Below are 19356 nucleotides of genomic sequence, written 5' to 3' on the forward strand. Positions count from 1 at the left end.
TCCTTTCGAACCCATAGATTCCTGTGAACTTAAATTTCTCACATGGAAAACTATTTTCCTTATAGCCATCACATCTGCTAGAAGGGTTAGTGAGTTACAAGCACTTGTCACATATGAACCTTATACAAAGTTTCTCCATGACAGAGTGGTTCTCCGAACACATCCAAAATTCCTTCCTAAGGTAGTTACGGAATTCCACTTAAATCAAACAATAGTTTTACCCACATTCTTTCCAAGGCCTCACTCTCACCAAGGTGAAAGAGCTCTACACACTTTAGACTGTAAACGTGCGTTGTCTTTTTATTTAAATCGCACTACGTCCCTCAGAACCTCCAATCAGCTTTTTGTCTCTTATGACCCAAATAAGCCAGGTAAAGCAGTGGGTAAACATACTCTATCCAATTGGTTAGCAGATTGCATACAATTTTGCTATGAAAAAGCAGGCCTTCTCCAAGGGCGAGTAAAGGCACATTTAGTAAGAGCAATGTCAACCTCAGTAGCACATTTTCGTTCAGTGCCAATCATTGACATTTGTAAAGCAGCAACATGGAGTTCTCTTCACACTTTTGCAGCTCATTACTGTTTGGACAAGGAAGGATGTCAAGATTCAGCCTATGGACATTGTCTTAAAGAACTTGTTTCCAGTTTAATCCCAACTCCTTCTACATCCATCCTGCTGTGATCTTCGGCTGACTCATTTCTTCAACAAGGCATTCCGGTTACCTGCATGGACAATGACTCAGCCTCTAGCTTGCTAATCACCCATATGTGAGGACTAGCATCCTGCTTGTCCTGGGATAAAGCAAAATTGCTTACCTTGTAATAGGTGTTATCCCAGGACAGCAGGATGTAGTCCTCACGGAACCCACCCGCCACCCCGCGGAGTTGGGCCTCAGACTTTATTATTTTATTTTTGCTAACGCTTATTGCTACATACAAGACTGGAGTGAGACCCCTGTGGCAGGGAATATCATGGCATGCCGGGCATGCTCAGTAGCCTCAGGCAGCCAGTTAAAAGCTTCTAGAAACTTGCCAGAAGTTTTTCCCGCTTAAGGGCTCTGTGGATGACGTCACCCATATGTGAGGACTACATCCTGCTGTCCTGGGATAACACCTATTACAAGGTAAGCAATTTTGATTTTGTCAAAGTTTCTAGAACTTTGACTGGCACCTACTGGGCATGCCCAGGATGGCACTAATCCTGCAACCAGCAGGGGTCCCCCTTCAGTCTTCTTTTTTCCGCGCAGCAGTAGCCACATGGCTTAAGGAGCTCCACAGAGATTCCTGACAGGAAATTTCCTCACAGAATTACTTTCAACTTTCTACCCCACGGGGGTCCTCCTCTTTCATTTTTACTCGTGGTGGTCGAGTAAGTTTTTTTTTTTTACCCGATTCTGGTCTATTCCTGTTGAGTTTGGCCCTCACGCCCTACTGGCTGTCGACTGCACCGCGGCTAAATTTTTTCACAGGCCCTGGCGTCGGGGTTCCGTCTATGCCCGGACTGCACCCACACAATGTCCATTACTGACCCTCACCAGGTATGTGTAATGTGTCTGGGTAGCGAGCATGATGTACTTACTTGCACCAAATGTGCCCTTATGACACCTAAAGGTCGCACGGCTAGAATGGAGAAAATGGAACTTCTCTTTAGGTCAAAAACCCCGATGCCGTTCATAGCATCGACATCATCTGAACTGACACAGTCTACTTCGCACCATCATCGGGCACGGCCGGTGTCCGACCAGCATTGACGACTCCATGGCCATCGACACCCTCTGTTCCCTCAGGAAAAGGACAGAGGAGAGCATCGAGAAAAGCATCGGTGTCGACACGGGCAAGGCCTCAACGATGTCATTGTCTGAACCGCCATCGAAGAAAGCCCATCCAGAAAAGGCACCGTCCCTATCTGGTTCAGGGTCACCGAGGCAATCTTCACCAGGACCGGTGATAGGAGCCGCGATTCCACCTCCAACGGTGGTCCCTCCGGCTACGGCTCCTCCTCCGGCATCGGGGCGCCATGCTCCAAGTTTCCGGGAGGAACTGGATCAGATGATTCAGGAGGCCATCGGCAGAGCGATTCAAGGTTCCATCGACGCCGATACCGGTACCAATGCCTGAACCGGTAACCGATCCCATTCCTGCAGCACTATCACCGTTACTCTCGAGAATGGAAGCGCTGATTGCTGCTCTTCCTCCGATGGATCCGACGACACCAGTGGGACCCGGTGCCTTCCTCTCCAATTCCTCTTTCATCGACAGAAGAAGGAGAAACTTTCCTTCTGCCATCGGGAGTCCTTCCGATGCCTAGATCTGTTTCACAGATTGCATCTTTGTTTCCATCGGTGCCACCGACCCGTCCATCGATGCCCTCTGTGCCACCGGTGACACCTTCAATACCTTTGGTGCCTCGCCTGGGACCTTCAGGTATACCAGCTTTTCATCCCTCCAAGGATACTGGGGGTGCTGGAGATGATCCCTACAATACCTGGACAGATGATTCATCCCAGGATACCAATGACTTGCCATCACCACCCTCTCCTGCTGAAAGCAGGAAGCGTTCTCCGCCAGAGGACTTGTCCTTCATTAATTTTGTGAAGGAAATGTCTGAAATGGTTCCATTTCAACTTCAGATAGAACAAGATGATAGACATCAGATGATGGAGCTTCTTCAATTTTTAGATGCTCCTAAGGAACTAACATCTATTCCCATCCATGATGTCCTCCTGGATCTTCTGAAAAGAATTTGGGAGCATCCTGGTTCTGTGGCACCAGTCAATTGGAAAGCTGACACCACATACCTAGTCCAGTCAACTCCTGGTTTCCAGAAGTCCCAATTGGACCACCATTCAGTGGTTGTTGAGTCAGCCCAAAAGAAAGCCCGAAGATCCAAGCCTCATTCTTCCTATCCTCCAGGAAAGGAACAAAAATTCCTGGATGCTATAGGTTGCCGTTTCTTTCAAGGGGCAATACTTATATCCCGCATCGCCTCTTATCAGCTTTATATGACCCAGTCCAACAGGGTCCTCTTTAAACAAATGCAGGACTTTGCTGTCTCAAGACCAATTACATGCCCTATCTCAAAAGGGTTTAGAAGCGGGCAAGCATGAGATAAGAATTGCCTATGACGTTTTTGACGCCGCTTCCAGGGTTTCAGCAACAGCCATTTCTGCAAGGCGGTGGGCCTGGCTAAAGTCGTCGGACCTACGGCCTGAAGTCCAGGATAGATTATCTGATTTGCCTTGCACTGGAGATAATCTTTTTGGTGAGCAAATACAAAAGGCAATGGCACAACTCAAGGATCACCATGAGACACTTCGCCAACTCTCCTTGATACCTTCTGAATATTCTGCTAAGCAAACATTCAGAAAGGAGCCCAAGAAATCCTTTTACCACCAAAGGAAATCTTATCCTCCTCCATCCAAAGGTCGCTCTACTACGCCTTACCAGAAAGGCCAGTCCAGGCAACCTCGCAGGCAAAAGCCGCAAACTCAACCAGGTCCAGCATCTAGTTTTTGTCTTTCTTTTTTCTAGAGAGCAGCATTCAGACTCCACTAACGCATGTACCAGTGGGAGGCATTTTGTGCCACTTCAGCCACATCTGGCACTCAGTCACCACAGACCAGTGGGTTCTCGCCATAACTCAAAGGTTATCATCTCAACTTTCTTGCCATTCCACCGGACTCCCCACCCCGGCTGACGTGGGGAACATCAGACCATTCACCGCTCCTGGAACAGGAGATTTCCCTTCTCCTCCAGTCCAGAGCAATAGAACCAGTGCCCTACTCCCAACAGGGCCTCTCTGTATTTTCTAATCCCAAAAAAGTCAGGTGGCGTTCGCCCGATACTAGATCTTCGGGCCTTAAACAAGTTCCTACAAAGAAAAAAGTTCAAGATGGTGACCTTGGGTTCCCTCCTCCCTCTTCTACAAAGGGGAGACTGGCTCTGCTCTCTAGACCTCCAGGACGCTTACACACACATCGCAATAACTCCGTCTCATCGCAAATTTTTGCGATTCCTCGTAGGCCCAAAGCACTACCAATATCGAGTGCTACCATTCGGCCTAGCCTCTGCTCCACAAGTCTTCACCAAGTGCCTCGTAGTAATAGCAGCGTTCCTCAGAACTCAAGGTGTCCATGTCTACCCCTACCTCAACAATTGGTGGATCAGGGCTCCCACACAGCAAGCTATTCTGACATCCCTATGTCTCACCTTGCACACCCTGATCTCTCTAGGGTTTCTCATCAATTATCCAAAGTCCAGCTTGGTCCCATCGCAAACCCTGTCGTTCATAGGAGCAGACTTGGACACCTTCAAAGCTAAGGCATTTCTTCCTCGAACGAGCTCTCATCTCCTCTCTCGCCCATCAGCTGCAGTCTCGACAACGCTCCACTGCACGTCACTTTCTAGTCCTGCTAGGACACATGGCGTCCTCAGTACACATCACTCCTATGGCTCGTCTCGCTATGAGGATCCTACAGTGGACTCTAAGGTCACAGTGGATTTAGTCATCTCAACCACTATCAGCTGTTGTCCACATAACCAACCCACTTCCTCTAGCTTGGTGGAAGAATCAGGCCAATCTCCTTCAAGGCCTTCCTTTTCAAGCTCCAGATCCTCAAATAACCCTTACAACAGATGCCTCCAACATCGGCTGGGGAGCACATGTTGCCAATTTACAAACTCAAGGGTCCTGGTCTCCAGAGGAAGCCAAACACCAGATCAATTTCCTGGAGTTACAAGCAAGTCAAAGAACTTTATTCTCACAGTGTATCAGCCTGACTCTGGCCGAGTTTTGCTCTTGGTTAGAGCTGCCTCAGGGGTTACTATAATTAAAGCATACATAAAACATAAGCATAAAAATATTTAAAAACAAATATAGGTGTTGACATCACAGTAAAACACAAAAAAATAAAAAAAATAAATAAATACATTGCATGTGCATATACAGGTAAAAATCAATGGGTATGTATCAATCACATAATGTGACTACTGGTGCATACTGTGACATTAATGTTCATGATACCTGTTCAGAATATTCTGTAGTCACAAAGGAAATCACGTAGTTCATATCCAGTGAATGAGGTGTGCCTATATAGTATGATAATCAAAAGAAGAACAGCTTGGTGTCTGTGTGTACTCATATCTTAAAACTGATTATAGTCACGTGTTAAAGGAAAAAATAGAATTAAAATGAATAGATAAAAAATAAAAGATAAATAATGCAGCAAACATATGGGCAAACATAAGGGTCCTTACTGTGTGTCTTTTTTCTTCAGCACACATGATTATGTATAACTTCCTTTTAACTGATAAGACATCCAATTATTGCCTTTGAATATTTTCTTCAGCTCATGTGTTAATGTTACTTTCTTAAAAAATGCCTTAAGAAAAAATATATATATATTTATTTCGCATTTTTATATACCGACATTCTTGTATCAGATACAAATCATACCGGTTTACATTAAAAACAGAGTATGCAGGAAAATAGGTTTCCTAAGTCAAATACATTGAACATATTTAATAAACAAAGGATTACTAAACACTATGAAAAAGGTTAATTAACAAAGGAAAACTTAAGGGAATTAAAATAAGCGTAGCACAAAGGGGTGCACAAAGGGGAGTGCCCCTTTGGCGCACCCCTTTGGCGCACCCCTTCGGCGTGCGACGCTTGGTGGAATGTGGCCGTTTATCGGCTTGCCGCTGAGCGTGATGACGTCAAGGGGGGGGGGGGCGGGTCTCTTCATCCCTGAGTTCACAGCATTCTCAGTTTCAGCATGAAGCGTTTTTTCAATTTTTTTGGTCTTTTTGGTCTCTCTTTCTCTCAGCGATTGCCCCTAAAGGTGCCCGGTACTGGTGGGCTGCCCCTCCGCACCACTGCCTGGTGGAATGTGGCCGTTTACTGGCTCGCCGCTGAGCGTGATGACGTCAGGGGGGGTGGGTCTCTTCATCCCTGAGTTCACAGCATTCTCAGTTTCAGCGCGAAGTGTTTTGGTCTTTTTGGTCTCTTTTTCTCTCAGCGATTGCCCCTAAAGGTGCCCGGTACTTTGAGAATCAAGTCAGTCACTTCACCGTTATTGTTGAGGGAGGTATAGAGCAGGGGGTGATTGCCTAAACAAACTTTAAAAAAAGAGAAAAATAACAAAAGTACCTAATACTGCACATACAATAGAGTGTATTAAATGAGAGAAAAGCAGACTGTGACAGTGATGTTGACTTAAACTGCTGTGAATACAACCAAGAGGGTGTAATAGCTTATGTGGAAAAGAATGGCAGAGCAGATGCTGAGACCTTTTAAACTGAAAGCAAAGAAGTTGCTTGAAAAATCTACTTTCCAATTGGTTACTGAGTGATGTAATGCAAAATGCTAATATTGAGTGATCAGCCTTTCAAGCCTCAATTTGTAGTTTCTGCTTGGTGTTTACTTACACTTGTAAAATTTTATATACAGTCCAAACACTACATTAAAGATGTTGTTTAGAGAAAATGTCCCCATTCTGTATCACTATTAAGTCCCAACACGTCTGCTGTTGCTAAATAAATCCACCATTGTTCTCGCTGTGGTAACATCTTCTCTCGATTGCCCCCTCTCAAATGTGAATGGACTAGTTCAGTGATGATAAATCTTAAATCATTGAATTTGTGAGCTTGTTATGCAGTGATCTACTTATAGGTGCCTGCATATGTTGTGTTTTGAAACAACTCCTGTGTTAAGATATTCTAATTCAAAAATACCTGGTTGTTTTTCCTGTTTTATTTACATGGTCACAATACTACATAAATTGCAAAGCTAGATGAACAAGAGCTATAATTTAATCGATAAATCTTTAGTAGATGTACAAATTCCTTCATATTTAAGGTAACTTCACAGGTTTAGTCACTACAAAATGGAGGTGATTTAGATTCGTGATTAAGAAGGCCAACTGCTTTAGGTACTTGGTTGCCTACTGGTTTCTGGTCTTTTTCCTCTTAAACAGTCTTATTTCTTGAAGTTTACTTTAAAAAAAAAAAAAAGTGGTTTCTTTGACATACTGTATTCATTGGGTACCTGTGCCTTTTTTTGTTTGCATATAGTAAGTCTGCCAAAAAGGCATTGCCTGATTCTAACTGGGCAGCCTCCTGACTTGGCAAGAGCAGCTGCACCTAGCACAATACTGCACAAGCCACATACCCCCCATAAATGGAGATCTGAATTGTCAAGGCTGTGAAAGTGAAGGCATGCTTCAAGAATGACTGACTTTTCCTGCCCTGCCTGTCCTTAAAGGACATGCCCCCTTCAGTCAAGGTACTGGTCTTGCAGGTCAGGGCTGAATCAAAGGCATTAACCTGAGCATCTGAAAAAGATATTCTCAGACTTTCAGTAGCAGCAGCTAAAGCTTGATTATGGGCTAAACAACTTTGAACTCCAAGCTCCTTCTCCTGACCCCTTCAGTGGACACTTATTCTGACAGAAATATTCCTTCCATCTTATGGAGCTGGAATGTTTTTAACAGCTTATAGACTCCCAAAGGATGGGATAAACTACAGAGCCTTCTCAACCTTAGAATTCAACATTGGGAGGGATGTAACCACCTGGGAGATGAGAGAAATAACTTCCTCATTATGGAATAAATGAATGACAGTCATCTCTCTGAGGACAATTCTCCTATTCCAGGGACCTAAAGGGATGTCCACCTCCAGCTCCTCCTCAGAATCTGGGGGGAGACCTTGCAGAGGACAACCCTCCCACCACTTTAAATTGCAACACTTCCCTAGCCAACTGAGAATATTAAGCAACTGAACATCCTCCTGAGAAGGAAGGCTAGGGATAGCTCCCCTGGTCCCTAGCTCCTGCCCCCATCCCCCCAGGCCTCTATATTGTACAGATGACAAATTGTTTTTTCACTAGGCCAAGTCTCTTCCCTCCCCCCCCACATGATGGGAGGAGGTAGGGGGTCTGAAGGGACTCTTGCTCTACTCTTTTGGGGATAACACCAGGGGCCCAATAGGGCCAGAATTAGCACAATTAGGAGACACTGAACAGGAATGAGCTGTGAGGAAAATTCAAGATGGCGGTCATTCCTACCATTGTGCAACCCTCAACAGAGGAGGCTATTTCCAAAAAATCCTACCTCCTCTTGAACCTCTGAATCTACCAGATTATCAGTCACAGATAGCCAGACCCTCTCCCAGCTATCTCCCCAATGAAGGTAATGGATCCCCTATCATATGCAGGCCAATAAGAGCCAGCTGCACTGCTCACATGTTGGCTTCCACAACTACTGCACCAGTGGCCCTGCTCAGGCATCCCCATGTTGCTAGGGGTGTTCAGCACTCAATCCTGGCCTGCATAGAAAACAAATGAGAACTGTTGCCTTCACAGTAGGAAGGCCACAGCACACCAAGGAGGGGAGAAGGTGATCTGAAAGATGGCATTCTCACATGCAGTGGTCTAAGGCCCCAAACCATCCTCAGTCCACATGCCTATTTTTGAGTTCTGTGCATGGCTGCCAGTCAGCTTGCTCCCTCTTAGCTCCTGCTGATTTTCTCTTGATTTCACAAACCATCCTCCCCCAACATCTTTTAAGAAGCCCAAGGCAGGAGCCAAATAGAGAAAAAGGGAGGTGGGTCTCAAGGTGGAAAGCCCCCACTTCTGAGCTAGTCCTCAGAACCCTAAGCTCATCCAGGTCCTGCAGGGAAATCTGAGAGCCTGACCCAAAGTATGCTCCACAAGGGGATATCTAAACACTATTGCCCTAGGAGCAGAAACTGTGAATGTTCTCTTACCATGTGAGGCTATTGGCCAAAACCTGGGAACTGAGAATCCTACTGCACCAGTCCAGAACATGCTGCCATCTGCTGGAGACCCAGAATACCGACAGTTGCCTGTACTGCACCATCCTATGTACCAGTGATGTCACAGAGAGGTTGTATTCTGTCTGCATCTACTTGTAGGGTGGTTTAATCCCACATATCTGGACTGTTCTAGCAAAATAAGATTGAGTTTTTATGGAACTTGGGCAGATACAGGAGCTCACACTTTATTCATTTTCTGCTGGCTGTTTTTTTTCACCACGTGATATGCTAAAGTAGTATTGGAGATTTTAAAATTCACAACTGAATCCGTTTCTTCTGTTTTCAGGGGGGTGGGGGGAGTTTACAATTTAAATTGTCAAGCAAGGGGTCATGGACACACTGTTCTCTGGACAGTTTAAATGTTTCAGAGCTGCTTGAAATTTCTCATGAGATCATCTCCAGAATCACTTGGTATCTTGATCTGGACAAAGATTTGATGCGGGCTGTTTTTCAAAAATAGAGATTTCCTAGCGTGTAGCAGATGGACTCAGGACCAATGGGTATAGTGTACTCCTGATAGTTGGAGAAGGATCAGATTTCAACTGACATCAGCCCTGGTACATATCCCCTGCAGGAAGTGCAGCTCTTCAGTATTTCTGTTTCCATAGCAGTTCGGGACTCTATGCACGCTAGCACAGCGGTAGAGTAATTTAGTAAAGAAAACCAAAACAAGAAATCTTACCTCTACAGACGAGCTCCGCTCTCCTGCGGTGACAGCCATTGGGTCCCTCCCCCAGTTGAGAATTCCCGAGGTGATTTCCGCGATCCCTCGGAGGTAAGCCTCGGTCTGGTGGCAGACCCTCGGTGAGGACCTAGTCCCTGACATCAGGTGAGGCTGAGAAGCAGCGGGTGCAACCTCAAGCATGGCGGTGAAGGTATTTTCCTTCTCCCCCGCAGCCGGAGACCGCCTGGAACGAGACTGGGAAGCGCCGAGACAAGGTAAGGTAGAAATCTATTTAATAGTCTCCGGCCTCTGAAGCTCGAGGAGTCGCACAGGTAGCCAGCCGGGACCAGTGACACCGGGTTGATCTGCCCTAGCAGGGCTAGACCGCGGTTAGATCCGAGGGTCCTCCCACATGGAGACCCTCCGAGGTGCTCGCCATATAGTCCATGTGCTCGCAGTCACCATTTTGATCTGTCTGCCGCCCCGATCCGTGCGCACAACGTCGCGCGCCCAAGTACAATGCGCACAAGCGACACGCATAGCCACGCGCTTACTGTGCCGGGTGCATAACTTCGATCTGTGCGCACAACAGCGCGCACATCTCCCCGAGCGCGTACTAATCCTACACGCACAACTTCAATGCACCAGAGCGCATAACTAAGCCACCCGGGCCCTGTATTTTTTATGCGCACAAGCCATGGCACCACCGGAAAAGAAGCTCAGGGCCTTTGCCCAGTATGCCACATTAGAGCTGCACAGCATGAGGAGGCCACGGCCCTGTGTATACATTGTGAGGAGGCCCTGGGGGATCCAGCCCATGGCCCTCCCCAGCTGGTACCGGGTTCCAGCTTCTCGAACAGTATGCTGGACCTTGCATCTCCCAGCAGGACCCGCCCTCAATCGAGGCTCCCCAAGGACACAGCGCCTCTTAATTTAGACCCAGCATCTATCTCCTGGGTGGAATTCTTCAAAAGCCTGCATACCTTCGTCCACATGCAACCGGGCCTCTGATAATAAGGCCACAACCTCAACATCCCGGGACCCTCTATGCCCAGGGAAGTGATTCCACTGCCCAGAAGCCCCACCTTCGGGGACACGGACAACTCAGATGAGGAATCAGAACCTCTGGAGGAAGGGGAACTCCCTCTGGGATAGAGCCCTCTGAACCATGAGGCGCTTCTTCACCAAGGACGAGCTTCCAGACCTGGTCACACACAGCTTGAAAGAGCTCACTCTCCCAGGCACAAGCCTTGGGGGAACCTAAGACGAATCCCCTACTAGAGGGACTCCATCAGACCTCCCGTCATTTTCCACTATTACAAGCCGTCCAGCAACTAAATGACCTGGAATGGGATGCCCCGGAGACTGCGTTCAAAGGGGGGCGTGCCCTGGCAACCATGTACCCTCTAGACCCAGCTGCCAAAGATCTCCTGGCATGTCCGAAAGTGGATGCCATGGTCTGCGTGGTCTCGAAGCGCACTACTATCCCAGTTGAGGGAGGAGCAGCACTCAAGGATGCTCAAGACAGATGTCTGGAATCCATCCTCAAACAGTGTTTCGACATCTCCGCTATGTCTCTACAGATCGCGGCCTGCTGTGCCGTGGTGACACGTGCCTGCTTATCACAGACCAGGAACAACACTCTTGGGGAAGCCCTGGAACTAGCAGTATCATTCCTCACGGAGGCCGCTTCTGATCTGGTGCACACCGCAGCTAGAGGAGTGTCATCAGCCATGGTAGCCAGAAGACAACTCTGGCTCTGAAGCTGGTCGGCCGATGCATCTTCCAAAATGAGACTCACAAGGATGCCCTTCAAGGGAACCCGTCTGTTCGGAAGCGAACTAGAGAAACTAACCAACAAATGGGGCAAATCCCCACTGCCGCAGCTACCGGAGGACAGGAATAAGAGAAACCAGCGACCGGGTAGAGGATCACAGCGCTTCAACCCATACAGAAGCACATATCAAGCGGCTCGCCCCACAGGCAGGAGCCAGTCCTTTCGGAACAAGCACAACAAAAGGGGAGCCGGCTCAGGCCCAGGTCCCAGCTGCACCCCACAATGAAAATCAGCCGACCCATCCAAAGGAAGAAGCCATAGGGGGCAGGCTTGCCTTATTCTACCAAAGATGGATCGAGAGAACTTCAGATAAGTGGGTCCTAGCCATCATTTGAGAAGGATATTACCTGGATTTCCACCACCTCCCTCCGGACAAGTTTGTGGAATCCCCCTGCCACGACCCTTCCAAGAGGATGGCAGTGGAAGCTACACTGACCAGATTGCTAGCCTTAGAGGCTATAAAACCGATGCCCGCACAGCAAATAAATACTGGATATTATTCCATCTATTTTATCATTCCCAAGAAAGAAGGAATGTTCTGGCCCATCCTGGACCTCAAGTCGGTCAACCGCCACCTGAAGATTCCTTGCTTCCACATGGAAACCCTACGCTTGGTAATAAGGGCGATACAACAAGGCGAGTTCCTTACATCCCTGGACCTGTTGGAAGCCTACCTACACATTCCGATCCATCAAGAGCATCAGCGTTTTCTACGCTTCACGATCCTGGACTGTCACTACCAGTTCCGGGCACTACCACTCGGGTTAGCCACAGCACCCTGGACGTTCACCAAGATCATGGTGGTAGTGGCAGCAATACTGAGGAAGGAAGGAATCCTCGTACACCCTTATCTAGACGATTGGCTGATCAGGGCAAAATCCCCAGAGGAAAGTCACCAGGCAACAAACAGTCAAAACTCTACTGGAGAGCCTCGGGTGGGTGGTCAACACAAACAAGGGTTATCTGCAGCCCTTCCAATCTCTAGAATACTTGGGAGTCTGGTTCGACACCAAACAAGACAAGGTCATCCTGACACCGACAAGATCAAAACTGATGACCCAGTTGTGAACCCTGTTGAGCGAGCTTTGTCCCATGGCATGGGACTACCTCCAAGTCATCGGCCTCATGGCATCCACACTGGAAGTAGTGCCATGGGCAAGAGCTCACATGAGACCCCTACAGTGCTTACTACTATCATGCTGGAATCTGCTGTCCCAGAACTACACCGTACGTCTTCAGCTCCCGGACAAAGTTCGGACCTAACTACGATGGTGGCTAGGGAGTGAGACTATCTTCACCAACCTGGATCCTGCTCACCACGGATGCTAGCCTACGAGTATGAGGAGCACACTGCCAGGAACCAACCGCCCAGGGGCAATGGAACAAAGAAGAGTCGGGATGGAACATCAATCGCCTAGAAGCCCAGGCAGTCAGACTAGCCTGCCTACGGTTCGGTCACAGACTCCAAGACAAATCAGTCAGAGTAATGTCTGACAATGCCACAACAGTGACCTACATCAACCATCAGGGAAAAACCAGAAGCCAACAGGTGTCTCTGGAAATAGACCCCCTAATGTCCTGGGCGGAAGCAAACCTTCAAGAGTTCTCTGCCGCCCACATCACGGGGAAAGACAACGTTGCAGTGGATTACCTCAGCAGAGAAAGTCTCTAGACCCAGGAGAATGGAGGCTGTCGACCACAGCATTCCAATTGATAGTAAACCATTGGGGAACACCATCCATGGACCTCCTGGCAAACCGGTCCAATGCCCAAGGGCCCAGCTTCTTCAGCTGCAGGCGGGAACCTCAGTCCCAGGGAATCGATGCCCTGGTACAGACCTGGCCACAGGAAACCTTATTATACGCCTTCCCACCGTGGCCCCTATTGGGCGCAATCATCCACAAGATAGAACACCACAGGGGACCAGTACTTCTAGTGACCCCGGACTGGCCAAGAAGACCATGGTACGCAGACATGTGAAGGCTGCTGACAGGGAGCCCCCTCCCGTTACCGTCACACAGAGACCTGCTCCAACAAGGGCCGATCCTCCACAAGGACCCAGCTCAGTTCTCTCTTAAGGCCTGGCCATTGAGAGGACTCACCTGAGGAAGAGCGGATACTCGGGGGCAGTAATTGACACCCTGCTCTGAGCACACAAGTTCTCCACATCCCTAACATACATAAGGATTTGGAGAGTATTCGAAGCCTGGTGTGAGGACCGTGACATTGTTCCATGTTCAGTCAAAATTCCTGCGATTTTGGAATTCCTGCAGAACGGACTATAGAAGGGATTGTCTCAACTCCATCAAGGTACAGGTGGCCGCATTGTCATGCTACGAAAGCAAGAGTGAGAGCGGCAGCCTAGCCTCTCACCCGGATATCTCCTGCTTTCTGAAAGGAGCCAAGCAGATCCGACCACCCCTAAAGTGGCTGGTGCCCCTTTGGAACCTCAACCTGGTCCTAGATTTCTTTGCAGGAGCCACCTTCAAACCTCTTTGCAGCCTGTCTCTCCGACTATTAACATTGAAGACAGCCTTCCTGGTGGCAGTCTGTTCGGCCAGTCGTATCTCCAAGCTACAAGCACTGTCCTGCTGGGAGCCGTTCCTCACTCACCCCGGGAACCATCCAGTTACGCATGGTCCCGTCCTTCCTCCCCAAAGTGGTTTCTCACTTCCATCTAAACCAAACCATCTCACTACCATCACCAGATGTGCATAAGAATTCGGAAGAGTCTCGCAGTCTACGCCACCTCAACGTTGGAAGACTTCTGGTCCAATACCTGGAAAGGTTGGAATCCGTATGGATCATCTATTCGTCCTTCACAGTGGGAAGAAGCAAGGGGAAGTGGCCTCGCGAGCAACCATAGCCCGCTGGATCAAAGAAGTCATCAAGGCGGCCTACGTAGAAGCAGGCAAGCCACTGCCTTTACAAGTCAAGGCCCATTCCACTAGAGCCCAGGCAGTGTCCTGGGCGGAAACCAAGATGCTGTCACCCGCCGAGACCTGTCGGGCGGCGACATGGTCCTCTATCCACACCTTCTCCAGGTTTTACCACCTGGATGTTCAGGCTCGAGAGGACACAGCATTCACAAGGGCAGTACTAAGTGGGCCATGGGCAACCTCCCACCCGGTTCGGGAGTAGATTTTATACATCCCATTGGTCCTGAGTCCATCTGCTACACGCTAGGAAATGGAGAAAATACTTATCTGATAATTTCGTTTTCCTTAGTGTAGATAGATGGACTCAGCATCCCACCCATGGCTGCCGCTATTCATGGAATTCTCGAGTGACATTCCCAAGAGCGAGTGATTCTCTGGTAAGCCATGCTTTCCTCCAACTAGGACACACATCCTACCAGGTGTCGACTTTTCTCGGTTGAGGGCACTGGCGGTCTCCAGCTATAACCAATTCAACCAGTTCAAATTAATCAAGTTAACCAAATTATAAAGTTAATCAAGTTATCCAAGTTATTCAAATTATTCAGTCGTACATATATCCACAATTGCTTTTCGAGGAGAATACTGAAGAGCTGCACTTCCTGCAGGGGTATATGTACTAGGGCTGACAGATTGAAATCTGATCCATCTCAGACTGCTATCAGGAGTACACTATACCCATTGGTCCTGAGTCCATCTGTCTACACTAAAGAAAATGAAATTATCAGGTAAGTAATTTCTCCATTATGGCCAAAGATTAAAGGTGTTCCCAAATATTTCTAAGGCCACTTAAAAGAAGAGTTTTTGAAATGAAAGAGCCTATATGATGTCTGTCAGGGCAGATTTCTTTGTGAAGGTTCCCTTAAAGTATATAATAAATATGAGGGTAAGAGATCTTTTTGAACCAGCACAGTTAAAATGTTTTCTTAAGGATAATTCTTCTGATAGTCCTTCTGCCCTTAAGGGGAGATTTTTTTTTTTTTTTTTTGAGATAGCATAACTGTGAGTTCATAATTAAATTTTTTTGTTCTATAGTATTCCTAGGTAATTTGTTTCCTGATTGGCTAGTTTTGACATCCCCCCCTCCCTCCAACAATACTTTGAGTTCTTGAATGTCACATTTTGATTTGTTTTATTCCTTCTGTTTTTTCTTTCCTAATTTTATTTCTGTAGGGAATATACTGTGATAAATGTTTTCTTCTTTCATGTTCATTTTGAATGCATAATAAATAGAAAATGCAAAAAATCTGAGAGAATAAAATGGAAGTAATTCTTTATAGTTGAAGGGTAAAATAACTTTAAGTGGGTATGTAAGATTAATATATGGGAGGAAATTTTTAGTGGTTCACTAAGAACATAACATGCCATACAGGGTCAGACCAAGGGTCCAACAAACCCAGCATCCTGTTTCCAACAGAGGCCAAACCAGGCCATAAGAACCTGGCAAGTTACCAAAACCTGTCTGTCCCATGTTGCTGCTGGTAATAGCAGTGGCCATTTTCTAAGTCAACTTAATAGCAGGTAATGGACTTCTACATGAACTTATCGAATCCTTTTTTAAACCCAGCCACACTAGCTGCACTAACCACATCCCCTGGCAACAAATTCCAGAGTTTAATTGTGCGTTGCGTGAAAAAGAACTTTCTCAGATTAGTTTTAAATGTGCCACATGCTAACTTCATAGAGTGCCCCCTAGTCCTACTATTATCCGAAAGAGTAAATAACCGATTCACATTTACCCGTTCTAGACTTCTCATGATTTTAAACACCTCTATCATATCCCCCCTCAGCCGTCTCTTCTCCAAGCTGAATATCTCTAACCTCTTCAGCCTTTCCTCAAAGGGGAACTGTTCCATCCCCTTTATCATTTTAGTCGCCCTTCTCTGTACCTTCTCCATCGCAACTATATCTTTTTGAGATGTGGTGACCAGAATTGCACACAGTATTCAAGATGCGGACTCACCATGGAGCGATAGAGGCATTATGACATTTTCCGTTTTATTCACCATTCCATTTCTAATAATTCCCAACATTCTGTTTGCTTTTTTGACTGCCACAGCACACTGAACCGACAATTTCAATGTGTTGTCCACTATGATGCCTAGATCTTTCTTTGGTGGTAGCTCCTAATATGGACCCTAACATCGTGTAACTACAGCAAGGGTCATTTTTCCCTATATGCATTACCTTGTACTTATCCACATTAAATTTCATCTGCCTTGAACATACAGTTCTGTAATATATTTGAAATTTCAATAAAAATAAAATTAAAAAAAAAATTATCTGCCATTTGGATGCCCAATTTTCCAATCTCACAAGGTCCTCCTGCAATTTATCACAATCTGCTTGTGATTTAACTACTCTGAGTAATTTTGTATCTGCAAATTTGATTACCTCACTCCTCCAGTAACCTGGGACCTGGAGATTCGCCCCACTTACTTGCCAGCTTTTCCAACTCGCTCTCAAACAAGGAGCCTTTACAGGACATTTTTGTAAGATAATCCTTGGAGGCTATGTCAGCTGACAATTCCGTAATCATAGCTTACATCTAGCTGCTACCACCGAAGCCGCTTCTCTGGTTGAGGTACAGACTAAATCACAGCCGGCGTCTGCCACAAAAGTGGCAGTGGGTTCCATAATGGCTGATATGCACCCCTGAATCATCCACCACCTAAGAGAGAAGCAAGCAAGAATGTGCCACAAGAGCACATGAAGCAGTCTGCAAGGTCATAGCCACTGCATCAAAGGCCTGCTTAAGGATAGACTCAATCCACCTATCAGGCACATCCTTCACGGCTGCTCCTCTCTCCACGGGGTTAGTTGTCTGTTTAGAAACTGCGCAGACAAGTGCATCTACTTTGGAAAAATGCAAACGTTCCTTCGCAGCTGGATCCTTCCCATGCCTGACCCCCTTTGAAACTTGCCTCCAGGGTGTTCCATTCAAGATCAATCAATTCTTGAATGACCTCCAAAACAAAAAAAAGCAAGAGACTTTACATAAAACCAAAATAGGATGCTTCCTCTGCTCTGACAGACTCTGTCCCAGGTACTCCCAGCATCTTTTAGGTCTGGGAAATCAGGGCTGGTAGTTCATCATTATGAAAGAACCGCAACATGGTTCGATACAGCTCCAAACCAGGAGGAATTTCCCCATCTTCCAAAGAATCGGGATCTGCCTCATCTATGTCCCCACCTGGATTACCCGTGACAAACCGAGGCATGCCAGGGCGCTTAACGGTAGGGTTGGGAGAGGGAGGGCCCACCGGCTGAGGGTCTAACCTGACAGGAGAGGGTGAAATGAAGGACTGCGCCTGTACAAAGGCTTGTAAACCCTGAAAGAATTCCACCCATGAAAAAGCAGCCATCACCACCACACTCAACCTCTTGCACCCGTTGCCTTTCACCTGCAGAAGCAGCTTTGCCATGCTGGGAACTGGCTACCAGACCAAGGCACATCTCTGAGGGACCATGGAAATCACCTCAGGAATTTCTCAACTGGGGGAGAGACCTTTAGGTATCACTGCAGGAGAGCAGGACTTTCATTCCTCAATTTAAAGTTCTCCTTCCAAAATGCATGGCAATCCCCATAAGGAGATGCACATCCTGAATCCATCTGTCTACACTAAGGAAAACGAAATTATCAGGTAAGTAATTTCTCCATTTGTTTTAAATTATTCACCTGGTAACTTCATTGCATGTCCCCTCTTTGTACTTTTTGAAAGCATAAACAGATTCATGTTTTCCCATTCCAATCCATTTGTTTTATAGACCTCTATCATATCTCCCCTCAGCCTTCTCTTCTCCAAGCTGAAGAGCCCTAATCTATTTAGCCTTCCTTCATAGGGTAATCGTTCCATCCCCTTCATCATTTTGGTCATTCTTCTCTGTACCTTTTTCTAATTCCGCTACGTGTTTTTGAGATATGGAGACCAGAATTGCACACAGTATTTGAGATGGTCACACCATGGAGCAATGTTTTATTCTTCATTCCTTTCCTAATAATTCCTAGCATTCTGTTTGCTTTCTTGGCCACTTCCGCACATTGGGCAGAGGATTTTAACATGTTATCCTGATGACACCTAGATCTTTTTCCTGGGTGGTGACTCCCACTGTGGAACCTTGCCAGTGTGCAAGAGACCTAAAGCACTTTTCCTGGCTCATGATTTTTACTGGGTTATTGGTTGTAGTCTTGTTACCGCTGTCTGAGTTATGACATGTTTGGGGCAGAGAGGGAAAGATTAAAGAAATAAAATGAACAAATAAGGGTGAGACATGAAAGGAGTAATGGGCTTCTGAACTCTCCCGGTCCTTAAAGTTGTGTGTGGTACTGAGGCAAGCTCTGATAGTAGCAAGAGAAGAGTATCTTTCAAAAGTAAAATGAATACATAGTTAAGATTTGCATTTATGGGAAGAATCAGGTTTTACTTAAATATCTCACAAGATGTATGTATATTTTTTTTAAGATATTGAAGCCATCTGAAAAGAAAGCAAAGTACCAGTATGGTGGATTGAATTCTGGACGTCCTGTGACCCCACCTCGCACAGCTAATCCACCAAAGAAGAGGTGAAGAAAGGAACTGTAGAGGAGCTCTACCTGATCAATGTCCAGGACAAAACTCCATGTTATCTAATGCGTGTACACTGTAAAAAAAAAAAAAAAAAAAAGAAAAAAAAAAGAAAATTTAGTCATTTGATACCCTTTATGATGTCACATACATTTAACTTTAAAGAGACGGGTAAAGGATCTTATGCTTTTTTTTCTAGTTAAAAGATGTGCAACTCTGTATTGTAACAAAAGTAAGCTATAAATTCTAATATCCAGCATAAGAGTAAAAATCCAGATACAAAAGTACATCTATTGAGGATACACATATTCAGTTTTCTCATAGTTTTAAAGTTGAACTACATCTCAGTTAAAATTTGGTGTAATGGTTAAACCAAATGAGAGCATAGTGTTCCATTTGTGCAGTGTGTTTTTACTGTTGCTTGATTGTATTTATTACTTAAATTCTTGTTGGCTAGGTTATTGGCAAATTACCATTCTCCCAGGGGTGTTACTTGATGGGCTAGTAAAAGCTGTTTCC

General features: G+C 46.3%; 1 protein-coding gene across 4 annotated transcripts in view; it reads left to right on the forward strand.

Moving 5' to 3' along the window:
- Nucleotides 1–18981, forward strand: part of PPP1CB (protein phosphatase 1 catalytic subunit beta) — a 253961-nt gene extending 234980 nt beyond the window's left edge. For all 4 annotated transcript variants that reach the window (XM_029592964.1, XM_029592966.1, XM_029592963.1 and 1 more), the window contains exon 8: nucleotides 18736–18981. In XM_029592964.1, the coding sequence (XP_029448824.1) occupies nucleotides 18736–18840 (105 nt within the window). In that variant the 3' untranslated portion in view covers nucleotides 18841–18981. The remainder of the gene's footprint in view (nucleotides 1–18735) is intronic.
- Nucleotides 18982–19356: the final 375 nt, after the last annotated feature.

The sequence above is a fragment of the Rhinatrema bivittatum genome, chromosome 3 (genome assembly GCF_901001135.1).
Source record: "Rhinatrema bivittatum chromosome 3, aRhiBiv1.1, whole genome shotgun sequence".
In the NCBI taxonomy this organism is placed as follows: Eukaryota; Metazoa; Chordata; class Amphibia; order Gymnophiona; family Rhinatrematidae; genus Rhinatrema; species Rhinatrema bivittatum.